The sequence below is a fragment of the Antechinus flavipes genome, chromosome 1, assembly GCF_016432865.1.
Source record: "Antechinus flavipes isolate AdamAnt ecotype Samford, QLD, Australia chromosome 1, AdamAnt_v2, whole genome shotgun sequence".
NCBI lineage: Eukaryota > Metazoa > Chordata > Mammalia > Dasyuromorphia > Dasyuridae > Antechinus > Antechinus flavipes.
In genome coordinates this window covers 645,654,889-645,672,567 of record NC_067398.1, presented here as the reverse complement: position 1 = coordinate 645,672,567, position 17,679 = coordinate 645,654,889, and the positions used below count along the sequence as shown (strand labels likewise).

The following is a 17,679-nucleotide window of genomic DNA, read 5'->3' as shown; positions in this document are numbered from 1 at the left end:
TTTCTCTTGAAATTTAGCTTGCTTTAAGTGGCATTAAAATTATGTTAAAACTTTGCCTCAACTTAGAAATTAACCTTCCAAATTCTTTGGGGACACTGTGACATTGGTCTGGAACCCTGGTAACCTTGAACTTCAAAAAGGCCATATTTACTAGGTGGCAGTTTGCAGAAGATAGTGAAATGCATATTGTACAGGCATGGTTTCCTGAAATTTGGCTAGAAAATTCAAATGGCCCAGGTTTTAGCTTTTGCACAAGGCTTGTCTGACGCTTCAGAGAGGTTAGCCATTGTCTACTTGAGAATCTCTGAGGGAAGAAAATCTTCAAACTTTGACTATGACCCACTTCAGAGTTTTATCAATCTCTTTTGCTCTGAAAAGTCCAAGTGAAAAGACAAGGGTGGGGAAAAAAAAAAAAAAAAAAAAAAAAACCTCTCAAAGGTGAAGTGACCATTTCAAGGCTATACAACAAACTGCGAAAGCAAGCCTCCTCCTTTCTCCCTTCAATCAAGGGCTTCCTCTGCCAGGCTACTCACAGGAAGCCGCAGGTCCTGGCAACCAGAATCCAGGGGCTGCAGAAAGCAGACCTGCAAGATTCCCATCTCTCTACACCCAGAGACTCTTTTTTTTTTTTTTTTTAACTGAGACAATTGGGGTTAAGTGACTTGCCCAGGGTCACCCAGCTGGGAAGTGTCAGATTTGAGGTCAGATTTGGATTCAGGTCCTCCTAACTTCAGGCCACTGCATCACCAAGCTGCCCCACCCAGAGACTCCTAAACTACCTTCTCCCCAGCTCCAAACCCTGTCTTCCACCCATACTCAGCTCAAATGTCCCTCATCCTCAGCAAATATAACCCTTTCTTCCCTAAATTCCCATACTCCTAGAGCTCCTCTCACACTGTTTTATGAGACTAGGACTGTATCCAATTCTCTTCACATAATCCTTAGCATACATAGAACATAGGGTCTAAGACACAGCAAATCTATCTAGTGAATTAATTCAGTACACATTATATATTGTGATCCTGGGAGGAAACTTATCTGTGCCATAGACTTTCCAAGGTGAAACAGACTTAAGAAGACACTTGGTATAACTACTGTCTAAAACAGGGAATACCTCACAACAGGGGTTCTATGTTATGGACATCCTGTTCCCCTACTCCCAGCATGTATTCTCTGAATAATGTTTTAAAATATGCAGGATTAGAAAAGAAAACAAGTATATTAAAATAAGGATATATATTTTATTTCATTCAAGTTTAGAGATTCCCCCAAATCCATAAACCCTTGGGGGTCAGTGAATCCCAGGCTATAATCCCCTGTTCTACAATATCCCTGTTAAGGAACCAGAGAAGAATTCTTATTACTTCCTAAAGGAGTTTACTTCACTTGTGGACAAGACTAATTGTCAGGAATTTCTCCATTAAATCAAGCTAAATTTTGCTTCTTTATAATATCTGCTTAGTACTTCTAAATCTGTCCTCTAGGATTTAACAAGGAGGCAGAATTAAGATGGCCAGAAGTACAGCCCATCTGTATTAAATTCCCCTCCGCAAACATTTAGAAAATCCACCAGATGTAATTCCTATTAGAGAAATCTGAGGGAAAAAAATGGTGAGTCATCTTTTCCAGTGTGGGTCAGCAAAGGGAAACAAATGGAGAAGTCTACAGACACTGGGAAATGGGTATGGACAAAAGTGAGCCATGGGGAATATTCTAGTGTTAATAGAACCAAAAGGGAACTGTAGCTGTGCACCAGGGTAGGAGACACTGGGGTATCATGGGAATAAGTATATCTGGCAGTTCTGTTGCTCTCTACACAGATCTAAGATGGACTCAGAAGGCAACCTACACCTAAGTGGGACAGAGAGGAGCACTTGTAAACCTTAGCTGTGTAGTGATCGAGAAACAAATATAAAAGTAAATAGTAGCCATGTGACTCTGACTCCAGGAGGAGAGCAGGACCTGCCTTCTAGTTTCCATCCCAAGCTGAAGCCTACTGTGGAATAACCAGGACAGGAATCATATACCAATGGGGAGTCTGCAGTTCAGAGACTCTGAATCATCAGAGCTTCTCAGGGAGCTGATAGTAACTAAGTCCTAGAGTAGGCAATGGGAAAGGCTTCTTGTGAAAGGTCATTTGTTGACATCCCTGATATAATTTCTTATTTCCTTTGACACTGCTACGACTCTGGTGCAGGCCCTCAGCATTTCACATTTAACTACTGCCACATCTATTGAGTGGGAAAGTCTCAAGTCTTTCACCACTTTTCACCACACCAGCCTCTCTGCTAAGCTGCCAAGTCGCTCTTCTCAAAAGACAAGTCTGACCATGTCACTATACCGTATTCAGCAAACTCCAGTGTCTTCCTATTCCCTGCAGGATTAAATATAAAATATGGCCTGGTGTTCAAAAACCTTCAAACTTTTCCAGTCTTCTACTCCTTGTTGTAGTTCAAGGGATCCCTAAAATATATTGAAGTGACTGGTGTCACAGGCATCCCACTAATTTCTAAGTCAAGGTAAAGTTTTATTATAATTGTATGCCAATTAAAGCAAGCTAAATTCCAGCAAAGGGAGATAGCAAGAAGCAAACAGATAAATTTATAGGGAAAAACTGTTTGAGGTGAAGTTGGGAGAATAAAGAACAAAAAACAGAGCAAGGTAAATGACATCATGAGATTGGGGTTCATATGATTAGTGAGAAATTTGGTAATGGAGACTAACAACGACCTTTTTCTTTTTTCATGAAATTAAGAAGTGCTCAGTGTTTGAGTTCAGGTGCAAAAAGAGCAGCCCAGAATTCAAACCAGACATCCTTGAAGGATAGCTTAGTGGAATAAAGATGTTGGGCCCACCTCCTTTACTTCACACACATTCTCCAAGGCTGTGCCACATCACTTCCAATAGCTATATGCCTAAGGTAAGTACCTCATTCCCAAGGCCAGGTAGCTTGAGGGCTATTACTGCAACGAATGTTGGGCTACACCACATCACTCTGATATTGTGACACTGGATTCTGCTATTCCTCGCACAAAAAACCACCTTTTGTGTGTGTGAATTTTCAGTGGCTGTCTCCTAGGCCAAGCACTTTCTTCCTCCTCATCTTCACTCTCTTGGTTTCTCTGATTTCCTTCCTTCAAATCTCAGTTAAAGTTCTTCCTTTTTAGCAGCATTTTTTTAACCTCTCCCAATACTAGTGCTTTCTCTCTGTTAATTATCTACAATTTAAACTGCATATATTTTGTTTACACATAATTGTTTGAATATTGTCTCCCAGATTAGACTGTGCACTCCTTGAGAGCAGAGAGTGTGTTTTTCCTTTCTTTGTATCCCCAGCACTTAGCAAAATGCTTGGTTCAGAGAAGACACTGACTTAAATACAATGATTACGAAAAATGCTTGTTGATTGACTAACTGAAAGATTTCCTTGAAGGTAAGACTTCAGTTGAGAAGATGGAAGACAGGAATTCAAAGAGGTGGAGATGAGGAGGGAGAGAATATCAGGCATGGGGGAACGTCAAGACATGGAATATTTCATTAAAGATACAGCAAAGAAGCCAGTGTCGCTGGATATCAGAGTATGTAGAAGGGAAGAAGAAAACATAAGAAGACTGGAAAGGCAGAAAGGCAACAGATTATGAAGAGTTTTGAAAACTGAACAGGACTTTATATTTTATCTTGGAGACAACAGAAAAATACAAGAATTTATTAAATTAGGAGTGTGTGACATGATCAGAATAGCACTTTAGGAAAATTAATCTGAACTCAATGGAGAAGAGCCAACATGGCAGAGTAGCAGGAAGCAGTATAGCCAAATTCCTCTTCATAAAATTCCTTCAAACAGAGCTAAAAAAAATCAGATTAAATCCTGATGGAGAAATCTAGAAAAAAAGTCACAAATCATTTATCTAATACAGGTCAGCAGAAGGAGCCAAAGAAGTCTTCAGACACTGGAAACAGATACGTCAAGGAGCACACTAGTGCCTAGGAAAATGCTGTACACAAGGGTAAGAGGAGGTCCTAAATGCATACTAGGTCACTACCAGATTCATACCAGGGCACTAAAATGAAAATAGGTGCCAAAATTAAGACAACTCTGAAATACCACTCTACACTTCTCAGATTGGCTATGATGATAGGAAAAGATAATGCTGAATAATGAAGGGGATGTGGGAAAACTGGGACAATGATACATTGTTGGTGGGATTGTGAAAGCAGCCAGCCATTCTGGAAAGCAATTTGGAACTATGCTCAAAGGGTTATCAAACTGTGCATACCCTTTGATCCAGAAGTTTTACTACTGGCCTTATATCCCAAAGAGATTTTAAAGGAGGGAAAGGGACCCACATGTGCAAAAATGTTTGTGGCAGCCCTGTTTGTAGTGACAAGAAACTGGGAAACTGAGTGGATGCCCATCAGTTGGAGAATGGCTGAATAAATTGTGGTATATGAATATTATGGAATATTATTGTTCTGTAAGAAATGATCAGCAGGATGATTTCAGAAAAATCTGGAGAGACTTACATGAACTGATGCTGAGGGACCAGGAGATCATTATACATTTCAACAACAATACTATATGATGATCAATTCTGATGGACGTGGCCCTCTTCAACAATGAGACGAACCAAATCAGTTCCATTTGTTCAATAATGAAGAGAACCAGCTACACCCAGGGAAAGAACTCTATGAACCACAATATAGCATTTCCACTCCCTCTGTTTTTGTCTGCTTGCATTTTTGATTTCCTTCTCAGGTTAATTTTACCTTATTTCTAAGTCCAATTTTTCTTGTGCAGCAAAATAACTGTATGGATATGTATACATATATAGTATTTAACATATACTTTAACATATTTAACATGTATTGGTCTACCTGGCATCTAGGGGAGTGGGGGAAAGGAGAGGAAAAGTTGGAACAGATGGTTTTGCAAGGGTCATTGATGAAAAATTACCCATGCATATATCTCTTAAATAAAAAGCTATAATAAAAAAAAAAAGAAAGAAAAGAAAATAGGTGCCAAGTGGAAGCTTTGTTACTATCAATTCTGCATCACATATACAAGGCAGATGGGGAAGGGTACCTGAATATGGGGACTGTGTTCAGTCAGCAGATCTCTGTAGTCAGCAGACTACAGAGGAATAAGCAGGGCAGGAATTCCAGATCAAAGGGAGCTTGAAATTCTATCACTTTGACAGACTTCTAGCTAGCTGGCAGAACCTGAGTCTAGCAACAGTTTACTGTGACTCAGTCTCAAACCCAGGTAAGAAATTCACAAAGATCAGACATGGAGAATATCAATTAGATTTTGTCCTGGATTAAGATCATTTTGAAAACACTGGAGGTTTGCAGGTCCTTAGCGTTTCTTTGAGATTCTGGACCAGAACAATATTCAGTCACAAAGAAAGCATTTTGCCCAAATTTTTTCTCCAGAAATGTGGCAGACAACATCAAATCCAAAGCCAGGAAATGAGTTGAAAAAATATACAAACAAGCAAAGAATCCTATTGTAAAGATTTAATACAGTGGCAGAAAAGCTCAAGACATACCTAGAAGAGAATGATCCCAAAACATCTTCAAACAAAGCCTCAAAGGAAAACATTTTAGACACAAACTCAACTCTAGTTGAGGAATTCTAATTCCTGGAAGAGATGAAGTTTAAAAAAAAGTTTAAAAATACTTTTATAATTAGAGTAATAGAGGGGGAAAAAGTGAAAAGAAATGAAAGCTATGGAAGAAGCATTAGAAAATGAATTAACAGTTTGGCATAAGACATAGAACTTTGTCCAAATATCAAGCTTCCTAAAATTTAGGATAGACCAAATAGAAGTCAATGATTTTGTGAGGCAAGAAAAAATATTAAAAACAAAGTCAAAAGATTGGTAATAAAGAAAACGGAAGGTAGAAAACAAAAGCAAAAAACAAAACCTGACCTGGAAAACAGATTGGGAAAAAATTTAAGATTCACTGGACAATCTGCCTGACATGACAAAAACAAAAAAGCCTATACATGATATTTGAAAAAACCTTAAAAGAAAACTGTCCAGGTTTCTTAGAATCAGAAATCAAAGTAGGCTCTGGAAAGAATGAAAACTTCCAGGAATATCATAGCCCAAATCCAATTTCTAAGGGAAAAAAATACTGCAAACACTTAAAAAGAAAGAAGAGTCACAGTCAAGATCACACATGATTTAGTAGCTACTACAATAAAATAGCAGAGATCTTAGAATATTTCAGAAGGCAAAAGACACAGACTTACATGCCAAAATGACTTGTCCAGCAAAATTGAATATATAATGCTACAGGAGAAAAAACCAGACCTTTAAGAAAATAAATGATTTTCAAGAATTTCTGATAAAAAGACAAAGCTATAGAGGAAATATGAGGTTTAAGTGCTGTGCCTGAATGAAGAAAAACAGGCAGATAAATACATAAGGAACTAAATAGGAATAAACTACTTACATTCTAATATGGGGAGAAGACATATTTGTCTCCTTTGAACCCTAATATCATCAGGAGTCATAGAAGGAGTTTAAGTAGACAAGATCTGGGAGTGGTTCTGTTATGTCTTGATCTGAAGAGACAGAAAGAAGGAGGAAAAGGAATATACTGGGGGAGGGAGAAGGGAAAGGAGGTTAGGGAAAATTATCTTATACAATCAGAGTGCACAAACAGACATCTATACAAACAGAGAGAGTGAGGAGGAGTGACTGACACTTGAACTTCATTATCATCTTAACTAGTCAAAGGAAGAAATACACACACACACACAGAGTTGGGTACAAAAATACCCTTCACTCAATAGGGAAATGGAGGGAGAAGAGGGGGAAGAAGAATTAGAGAGAGGATAGATTATGATTAGTCCTAAAGAAAACTGACTCTTAGAATGCACAAAAATATTTTTGAAGTGGCAAAAAACGGAAATATGAAGAGGTAACCATAAGCTGGGAAATGGATGAAGAAATTATGGAATAGAAATGTGTTGGAATACTGTTGTGCTATAAGAAACGTTGAAGGAAAGGATTTCAGAGAAATCTGGAAATCCTTTCATACTAATATATAGAGTAAAAGGAACAGAAGCAGGAGAATATTTTGTACAACAATAATAATATGGTAAAGGCAAACAACTATAAAAGAATTAGGAACTCTTATTGGTGTAACTACCAAACACAATTCCAGAGGACTAATAATGAAATATGCTACTCATGTCCTGACAGAGGTGAAATAAAACTTAGAAGGCAAAACAAGACAAATTCTTTTTGAAGATGGTCAATGTGCAAGTTTGTTTTGATAGTTACCAATCTCTTAATTGCCACAGTGGTCTTTTTTTCAATCCTCATTCTCTTTGACCCATCTGCAGCTTTTGACTGTTAAAGTCTCTCTCTTCCTTGATACTCTCTTTTCTTTAGGTTTTCAGGATCTCTTTCTCTATCTACCTGACTATTTTTTTGTCTCCTTTGTGAGATCTTCTTTCAGGTCATGCCCTGTAACTGTGGGCAGACTGAGTTCCATCTCAGAATCTTCTCTTTTCCTAAACTACTTAATTTGGTGAACTTATCAGCAACCATATATTCAACTACCATTTCCATACTGATGATTCTCAAATCTAATTATCCAAAATTCTCTGCTAACCTCCAATCTAACATCTTTTTTGAAAGATGCTTCCTAGGCACCTTGAACTGAATATCCATCAGACATCTTAAATTCAATACTTCCAAAATAGAACCTATTGCCTTCTTCCCATAAGCTTCCTCCCCACCTACTTTCCCTTTTACTGTGAAGGGAAACACTATCCTCCTAGTCCTCAGGGCTTACAACTGAGGAACCATCCCAAACCCCTATCTCTCATATCCAAATTGTTGATCACCTTTGCATCTTTCTAATATGTTCCTTTCTTTCTTCTGACATTGGTTCAGGCCTTCATCGCCACATGTCCAGACAATTCTAATAGCCTGCTTCAACATTTTTCTCACTTTAATTCATCCTTCATTTAGCCACAAAAGTGATTTTTGTAACTCACAGGTCCAATCACGTCACCTCCTATTCAATATATTTTGATGGCTCCCTATTGCCTCCAGAATCAAATACAAAAGGTTCCTCTTTTTGGCAAATAAAGCCTTTCAAAAAAAGTAGTCTCTTCCTACCTTTCTAGTCTTCTAACCCTTACTCTGGACTCATACTCTTTGATCCTAAGATACTGGCCTCCTGACTGCTCCATAAACAAACATTCCATCTCTTGGCTCAATACATTTTCTAGTTATCTCTCATGCTCAGAATGTTCTTCTTCTTCAGTTCCATCTATTAATTTCCTTGGCTCCCTTTATATACCAACAAAATTCCAATCTTTTCCTTTCTAGTAAAAACTTCCCCAATCTCTCTTAATTCTAGAGCCTTTCCTTTGTATTTTATCATTTATGTCACATGCTTTGTATATATTTGTTTGTACCTAGTTTCCCCCATAAGATTGTGAGCTCTTTGAAGGTAAAATTATCTTTTGCTTTTTTTTTTTTTTTTAATTTCCTTAGCACAGTACCTGGCATGTAATAGATACTTAATAAATGTTTACCAATTGCCTTATTGACTAGATGTCTACAATGAAATTTTTCTGTGGTTCTCATTTCGGGGAGGGAGTTGGGATGAGAATGTGAGATGTATTTTTGTTGATTGAAACAAAATAAAATATAATTTAAAAAACTGAGTAGAGGATGGATATAGTAGGAAAAGACCTGACCTAGGAAGACTGACCAGCAGGACTTACAAAAGGATGGTGGCAGTGACAGGGGGAGTATAGGATTGAGGGTAGTATCAACAGGATTTGACAATAGATTAGATACGTAAAGTATATAATAGTGAGGAGTCAAGGATTATATCTAGATTAACAGCCTGGGTGACTAAGAAGATAGTGGTAGCCTCCATAATAATAGTTAAGTTTGGAAGAAGTAAGAGTTTGGGGATAAAAGTAACAAGCTCAGTTTCAGATATAAAAAGTTTACAATGTATATGGGTCAACCAGTTCAAGATATCTCACAGGCAGTGGGAATTATGACAGTAGAAGTCAGAAGAGAGGCTAACTCCAGACAAACTGATCTAAGAATCATCTTTATAAAGATAATAACTGAATACATAAGTTGATAAGATCACTTAGGAAAATAGTATAGTAGGAGAAGAGGGCCCTAGACAGAGCTTTAGGTATGACCTAGATGAAGATCTAGCAAAGGAAACTAAGGAGTGATCAGACATGTAGGAGGAAACCAGAGTATCAGGAAAACCTTGACAGAAAAAAAAAAATCAATAGCATCAAACACTACAAAGAGATGAAGAAGCATGAGAACTGAAAGAAGGACATTAGATTTGACAATTAGGCAATCATAGTTATCATAAAGTTCAAGTCGTAGAGAAAAAAGCTACCTGTTCAAAACTATACACATAGCCTTATAACCAAAGAAACCAGAAACAAAGTGAATATCCAACAACTTGTGAATAGTTAGGATGGTATATCAATATAATATGAATCACAAAATCTCAGAATTAGAAGAGATCCTAAAAGGTCATCTACTTCCATCTGAACAAGCTTTTTCTTTACCACTGACAAGAGCCCCTAACAAAAAGCTGTCTAGTATTTGTTTGAAGACTTCCAGGGAAGTAAAAGTACTATTTCCCTAAGGTTGCCATTATATTTCTTTGGACTTTGGAAGGTTCTAAATATTAGGAATATACAATTTAGTCATATAAAGAATATAAGCAATCCACAAAGAGATCAAATCATAAAGAACCAGAACATTATAAAAATACCTTCATCATAATGCTACGAATTCCTAACTAAAAGTATCTAAAAGTAAAAACACACCAATAAATACACACACACACACACACACACACACACACACACACTCACAGAGAGAAAGGGGAGGGAGGAGAGAGGGAGAGGGGGAGAGAGAGAGAGAGAGAGAGAGAGAAAGAGAGAATGTGTGATATATAAATAAATAAACAAGCTGTTACGGGCAGGTTGTATATAGCAATTAAATTTTAAAGTAAAAAAAAAAAAAAACAAGCATTTTGCACTATAAATTCCAAATGGAAAGTGAGGAAAGTATAAAAGGTCACATAAAAACCTGGAAGGAAAAAGGTTGAAGATATCTTTAACAACTAAAACTATGGGAAGAATTCCTCATCAAACACTGGGAAACAGATCACAAAACTGAAAAATTCTTGCATGAACAAAATCAACACAGCCAATGTAAGAAGGGAAACTATGATTGGAAATTTTTACATGAAACTATTAAGATTTGATAGCTAAGCTATAATGAGATTAATACATACACACACACAAACATACACACACACATGAACAGGAGGCATTTCTCAATAGATAGTAGTCAAAAGATATGAACAATAAGTTTTCAAAAGAAGAACTACAAATTATTAAAACCAAGTGAAAAAACTTTTTGAAATCACTAACAATAAGAGAAATGTTTAAAAAAATTAAAATTCCAAGATTTCATCCACCAAATTTATATAAATGACAAAATAGAGAAACAACGTTTGTGGGATATTTAGCAATGAAGCCAAAGAAAAGTGCATAAAAATTATATATGTAATTGTGTATACACACACACACACACACACACACACACACACACACACACACACACACACATTTTCCACCTTCTAGGACTATTTTTGACCTCTTCTATAAGACATCTATCAATTTCCTCCATATCCCTTTTGAAGTTTGTTAACTAAAATGAGAAATATCTTGAATGTAAGTGAATGCATGCAGAGTCTAATGGAAGGATGACTTTCTGGCTTGTATATGTTATATTCAGAAATCCAAGAACATCAGTGCTGCAAAGTGCCTTATGATTAGCTAGTTAAAGTTTCTCTGTTTTTGGACTGAGGAGAAAATTGACACTAAGAGAGGTGGAGATGTGTGAGAACATACAGAGAATAAAAACTGCAAGTAGGATCTTTTGATTTCTAGTCCAGTCTTCTTTTCACTACACCACTGGGGAAGGAGGAATATAAAAATCCAGATCTTCTTCTTGGCTCTGCCAAGGAATTTGCTTCTAACACACCCCAGCATTCCACTGCTTTTTTCACAATGGCATTTCAGGGCAGACTCTTACTAAGCTTGTGGTCAACGGTGACCCCAGATTATCTCTTTTTTTCTGTGCCTATCCAACCCATTTTCATCCTGGATTTGATTTGCTGGCACCAATTTCCATAAATATACCAGTTTGTCCCTATAATTGTTTAATTTCATCCAGTTAATCAGGAACAATTGAGGATTTTGAATAAATAAAAAAGCATTTATTTTAAAGGGCTTACTATGTGCTAAGCATTAGCTAATTTCTGAACTGAAAGGAAAAATTAGTAATATGCATAAAGATGGTAATTAAGTAGATCTAGGAAGGAAAGTATAATATAGGTGATCTGAATAGGAAAGAATATAGTTGAAGGGAGTACCATGTTGATGATCATGGAGGTGGAGCTGTGCCTTGTGGCGATGAGGTCCAGGAGTTATCCCAGGTGATGAAAAACTGATGGGGGATGGAACAGGAGGTGACTCCTGTTCTCCCCCCAGGTCTGCCATCTTCCTAAAGAAGCTTTCTTGAAGATGTAGCACAACTGAGACCTGGGAAAAATGAAAATTGTGGCAGGATGAGGATGGCATTATGAAAGACTAACACATTAAGGTCCAGAAACATACCCAAGAAGGAAAAAGTGGCTTAAGGGACTCACTTTCCTCCTCTAGATCTGTGATTTTATTGCTTTAGATGGGCCAGATGTGGCAGCTGAGGACAATTATCCCCCTCACCCAGGGCTATGAAGTTTCTTTATTTAAAGGACTACAAAACAACGTTTTTGTTTTTACTATAGTCCGGCCCTCCAATAGTTTGAGGGACAGTGAACTGGCCCCCTATTTAAAAAGTTTGAGGACCCCTTCTTTAGAGAATTCTGAGGGAAGGTGCTCCCTCTACTAGATCAGACAACTACTCTGAAATGGATGGTCTAACAGAGTTTCCCAGGGCACTGAGAGGTTAAATCAATTTTCCATTGTAACACTGTCAATATGAGTCAAAGGCAGACCAGAAAAAACTGTTTTCATGACACTGTGGTCAATAGTTCACCCACCGAATCATTCATATTGCTACTAATTTAACATTTATGTAATATTTTTCATTTACTCTAAGGTACTATTGGTATTACCTATCTGCATTTTATAATTGAGATTAAATCATTCATTTACACAGCAAATTGTATGGGGGGAAGGTATCTGAAACAGGCTGCTGTTCACTTCTCTAAGGCAACAGATGAGAATACTAAGAGGAAAGTGCAGTTTAAATAGCATTTCCCTAATTGTTCTCCACCCAAAGTTGGTAAAACTCATTCCTTTCCCTCTTTACTTTGCCTAGCATTTGGTTCATACCTCTCCCATGTGCTAGCTAGTTAGGTGGTACAGCAGAGCTCTATCTCTAGGCCTGGAGTCAAGAAGAACTGAGTACAATCTCGCCTCAGATACTTCCTAGATATGTGACCTTGGGCTAAGTCTCTTCACTCTGTGTGTCTCAGTTTCCTCATCTGTAAAATGAGCTGGAGATGGAAATGGCAAAGTATTCCAGTACCTTTGTCAAGAAAATTCCAAATGGGGTCAGGAGCAATTGGACATAACTGAACAATGCATCTTTTTCTAAAGATGTGGTTGTGGAAACTTCCTTCACTAATGCATTTGCAGATCATTAAGTTTTAGAACCTGTAGTTGTAGAAACTTTTATAGGACACTGAACTTTGCCAATAACCACATAGCCAAAATGTCAGAGGCAGTGCTTGAATCCTTGTTTTCCTAACTCCCAAGATGATTCCTTTATTCACTGATATTGTCTCTTGAACACTCATATACCTTCTTTTGTCAGTGTGTCACAATGCCATCCTAAACTCCAAGGTAAAAAATATTGTATCTACATTTTAGATCTTGCTCAGTACCTAGCATAATGCTTTTCACACAGTGGATACAATGTTTGTTGAAGATGAAAGTGTTGACATATTAATAAAGCTCGAGTCACAGAATCAAGCTTTCAGTATTCGAATCATGCAACAGCAGAGCTGGAATAAACTTTACGGATCATCCGATTTAATTCAACTCTCTTATTTTGCAGATGAAGAAACTGGTACAGGTCATCTGGTTAAAGTATACTTGCTACATACACTCAATCTCAAAAAAAGAAACAAAAATGCCGCAATAATAGCAGAACAACATTCAGTGGTCCGGCAAGTGGCAAGATTAGAAGTAAAAATATTGTATGAAATTTCAGTACAGTTTTTTCCTACACACACACACACACACACACACGGTTTTCTCTGGATTAATGGATCTGGCAGACGGATCCTTCAAGGCAGGGCCAATTTAGAATAGCATTTCAGCCTTGGCTTAGAGCAGTGGAAAAAAGCACCGGCCTCAGAGTCAGGAGACCTGGGCTTGGCATTCCGGCTCTAAGCACGAGCTGTCAGCAAGTCCATTCTGCTCTCAGAGCCTCAGTTCCCTCGTTCGGTACACGGGACACGAGACAACAGCTCAGCCTACTTTTAGGGGTGCTTGCAGGGGAAGCCCTTGGTGGTCCCCGAGGCGCTGCACGAACTGGGATTTGGCCCGCCTGGGGCAGGGGGCGGACGAGCAGGAGGTCGGGACGGGGAGGGCGGCTCCGAGCGCTCCCCGCCTTGGGCGCGCGAACAGGGTCCCGGCAGGGGGTGCGCGCGGGGGTGGGGCTCAGCGGATTTCAGCCCGCGCGCCCGGCTATCTCTCAACCCCCACCCTAAGAAGGGAAGGACGGGACAGGACGGGCGAGGCGGGGCCGCCCTTTTCTCCCCAATCCCGACCCCAAGGCGACTCCTCCACCCGACCCCACTGCGAGAGCTCCAGGAGCCCGAGCCACTGCCTAGCCGGGGCAGCTCGCGCGCCGCACCTACCCTGTCCCCTCGTCCGGGACTCCGCCGCTCACCTGCCGGACTCTGAGCCGCGGCCCCGGACAGGAAGTGTCCCCCGTTCTCGAGCCCCGCCCCCGAGCCCGTGGACGCCCCGCCCCCGCGACGCTTCCTCTAGGACGCTCTAGGAAGCTCGGACGACTCCTTGCCTGGCGCCTCGGTGGACCGGCTTAGGTGGGGCTGACATTGACTCGGGGAGTAGGTCTCTGTTCGGCGGCTGATGAGGACAGGAGGAAAGGAGGAGATGGGGAGAGGAAAGGCCAAGTGGAGGAGAGGAAGAAAGGAGAGAAAAGGGAAGAAAATGGGGAGAGGTGAGGAGGAGGAGGGGAAAGAAAGGAGGAGAGGATAGAGGAGCAGAGGGAAGAAGGCAGGGGCGGGAAAGAGAAGAGGGAGAGGAGAAAAGGAGAGAGAAGAAGAAGGAAGGGCAGAGAAAGGAAATAAGAGAAGAAGAGAGAAAAAGGAGAAGAAAGGAGGTGGGAAAGGTATGAAAGGGAGAAGAAGTGAAGGAGAAGGGAGAGTAAAGGTAGAGGGAAGGGAAAGAGGAGGAGAGAGGAGTAGAAGAAGGGATTGAAGTGGAGGAAAGAGATGGGGGGAGGAAGAGTAAGAAGAAGACTGGAAGGTTGAAAAATGGAAGAAAGGGAAAGTGGGGATGGAGGTAGAAAGGGGGAAGGCTCTCACAAAAGAAAGGAGATGGGAGAAGGTGAAAAGCACAGAAATAAAAGAAAGGAGAGAAGGGTGGATTGAGAGGGGGATGAGAAAGAGGAAGAAAGAAGGGAAGAAAGGGAGAGGAAGAGAATTGAATGAAAGAGAAGGGAAGGTAGGGAAAGAGGAAGGAAGGAGAGAAGGTAGGGAAAGCTGAGGAAAGGAAGAAGGGGAAGGCTGAGACAGAAAGAAAGGAAAGAAGGGAGAAAAATATCGAGAGATATGAGAGGAAAAGAAAAAGAAGAAAGGTAAAAAGGGAAAGAGAAGAGAAGGTAGGAGACAAAGAAGACAGAATAGAGATGTGGCCGAGGTAGAGATATGCTGGACCAGTTCATGCTGGATTGTGAGTGCATAATTTACACCTTGGAAATCAGCAAAAGTTACAAATGAGGATTTGATTTATTATTTTGAGAATTTATAGACTTAAGTGATGGAGAAAATATTAATAACAGATTAAGCTTAAAACTGTGTCATGTGTACATCTTTTCCCTTAGACAGTCAGTTGTTAAATATTTATCAGAACAGCCCTGGGCAGAAAGAAACAGAAAAAAAAGTGCGAAAGAAAGCAAAGATGAGAAGACAGGGAAAAGAAAAGAGAAAAGAAAGGGGGAGGGCAAAGTGAGACTCCATGTATATGGAAAATAGACTTTATTCACTCACCATTCACCGCTCTAACCTCAACCAATGAATTGTCTATGTACAGCACCGTCACTCACAATAAAGGTACTTTTCAATCTTAAGCATCACCACTTTCAGATAATATTAACAAATGCTTGTTTTTTCTGATTAATTTTTTTCCTAAGTTAAAAATCTTTTTAACATTCATTTTTAAAAAATTGAGTTTGGGATTTTTCTCTCTCTCCTTTACTTTTCCCCTCGAGAAGGCAAGCAATTGGATATAGATTACAAATGTGCAGTGCGTGCTGCGAAAGAAAATACAGACCCATCCTTCTTTTCCCCAGAATTATAAAAAAAAAAAAAAAAAAGTATGCTTAAATCTGCATCTAGACCATCAGTTCTTTCTCTGGAGGTAGATAGCATTTTTCATCATTAGTGCTTTGGAATTGTCTTGGATCATTGTATTTCTGAGAACAGCTAAGTCATTCATAGTTGATCATTGTGCAATAATGCTATTACTGTGTACAGTGTTTTGGTTCTGCTCATTTTACTTTGCATCAGGTTTTTCTGAAGGCATCCTGCTTATTTCTTATATTACAATAATATTCCATCACAATCATATATAATCACAACTTGTTCAGCTATTCTCCAAATGATGAGCATCCCTTCAATATCTATTTCTTTGCCAACACAAAAGAGCTGTTATTATTATTTTTGTAAATATAGTTTCTTTTCCACTTACTTTGGTCTCTATGGGGTACAGACCTAGTAGTGGTATTGCTGGGTCAAAGAGTATGCACAGTTTTATAGCTCTTTGGGTATTATTTCAAATTGCACTCCAGAATGGTTGGATTGGTTCATAACTCACCAACAGTGCATTAGTGTCCCTATTTTTTTTCCCCACATATTCTCCAGCATTTAGAATGAAGCATTTATTAAGCACTTACTATGTCCAAAGCACTGGAAATGCAAAAAGAAAAGACAGTTCCTCTTCTCAAGAGGTTCACTCTAATGATAGAGACAAAATGTTTGGAAATTTTCTGCTATTTTGTCTATGTTTTCATTTAGAAAAGTCCCATGATCCTCAAGATGCAGTGACAAAGCAGAAAATGATGTCTTTTTAAAATGGCATTGTGCATTGTGCCAATCATATCAATTTCCAATGTTAAATCACCTGGCAGTGTCATTGGTGAACAGAATTTTCTTTTCTGAGACTTCAATAGATCAATAGATATTACTATCTATCAATAGATATTGCTGCGGGAACAGGTCCCAGGTTGCATCTTCACAGGAACTGTTTCTTAAGATGAGGGTTGCAGACACTAGGCTTGCTATTCCAAAGGCCCTTTGGTTTAGATCATGAATGTCTGCAACAGGATCTGGGGAGAGATGATAGTCAAAGTGGTGGCAATGGTTTGACTTGGCTGATATATGTTGCCTCTCATCTTTCCTTTAGGATGAATTGTCTACATATAGATACTAATGTATTTCATCAAATAAGTTTAAAAAATATCTAACATAAACCAGGATCACCCTTTCTTACTAATTCACTTCATCATGATGAAAATTGGGCACTTATTTACAGGAACTTATAAGGAAATCACTCATGGGCTTGGGGTAAATTGGCCTTTGGACTGCAGGCTTCAATGTTTTGGATCCATTCAGAACTATTTTCACCACATAAAAACTGCTTTTCTACTAAATATTTGACTATTGATCTTCATTACTTTTTAGTTAGAGAAATTTCTCTGTTCTACTTAAATGTAGCATTTACAAGATCTTTCAATTAATCATTGCCCTTTAAAGGAGGCTTAGAAAGTGTTAGTTCTTAGTGGAAATTGTAATTTTCTTTAAAGTAGAGAATTGCAAGTTCATCAAAATCGTTGTTCTTGTTCAGTCATGTCCAACTCTGTGACCCCATGGAAGAAAGCAAAGATACTCGGGAGGTTTGCGATTTCCTTTTCCAGTGTGTCCCCATTTTACTAATGAGGGTCTCAGGCAAAAAGGGGTTAAATGACTGATTCAGGGACACAGCTAGTTAGTGTCTGAGGCTGGAATTGAACGCTTATCTTCCTGACCCCAAAAAGAATCACAAAAGAATCAGGCACGCCTGGAAAATGACTCAACAACAATTTTCAAACTCCGAGCCTGGTGTTCTTTCCACTTCATCATGTAACTGTTGCCATTTATTCTTTCACTTGAATATTGCTTTGTTCAATAAAAATGAGGCTCGCAGCAACACAGCTCAGGTTGTGAGCTCACCAGCATTCTAAAGCTGCTGCAAAGCCTTTCTTACCAAGAGATTGCAGCTGAGAGCAAGCCCTTATGCAAGTGTCAGTTCTCTCCAACTCTAGGTGGCAATGCAGGACAATAGCGGTC

General features: G+C 39.0%; 1 protein-coding gene across 1 annotated transcript in view; it reads right to left on the bottom strand.

Annotated features, from left to right (window-relative positions):
• Positions 1-14,065, bottom strand: part of GLI4 (GLI family zinc finger 4) — a 34,214-nt gene extending 20,149 nt beyond the window's left edge. The window contains exons 1-2 of the mRNA XM_051971220.1: positions 13,966-14,065; positions 11,467-11,635 (exon numbers count right to left, since the gene is read on the bottom strand). Coding sequence (XP_051827180.1) covers positions 11,467-11,593 — 127 coding nt within the window. The 5' untranslated portion in view covers positions 11,594-11,635; positions 13,966-14,065. The remainder of the gene's footprint in view (positions 1-11,466; positions 11,636-13,965) is intronic.
• Between the last annotated feature and the right edge of the window lie 3,614 nt (positions 14,066-17,679).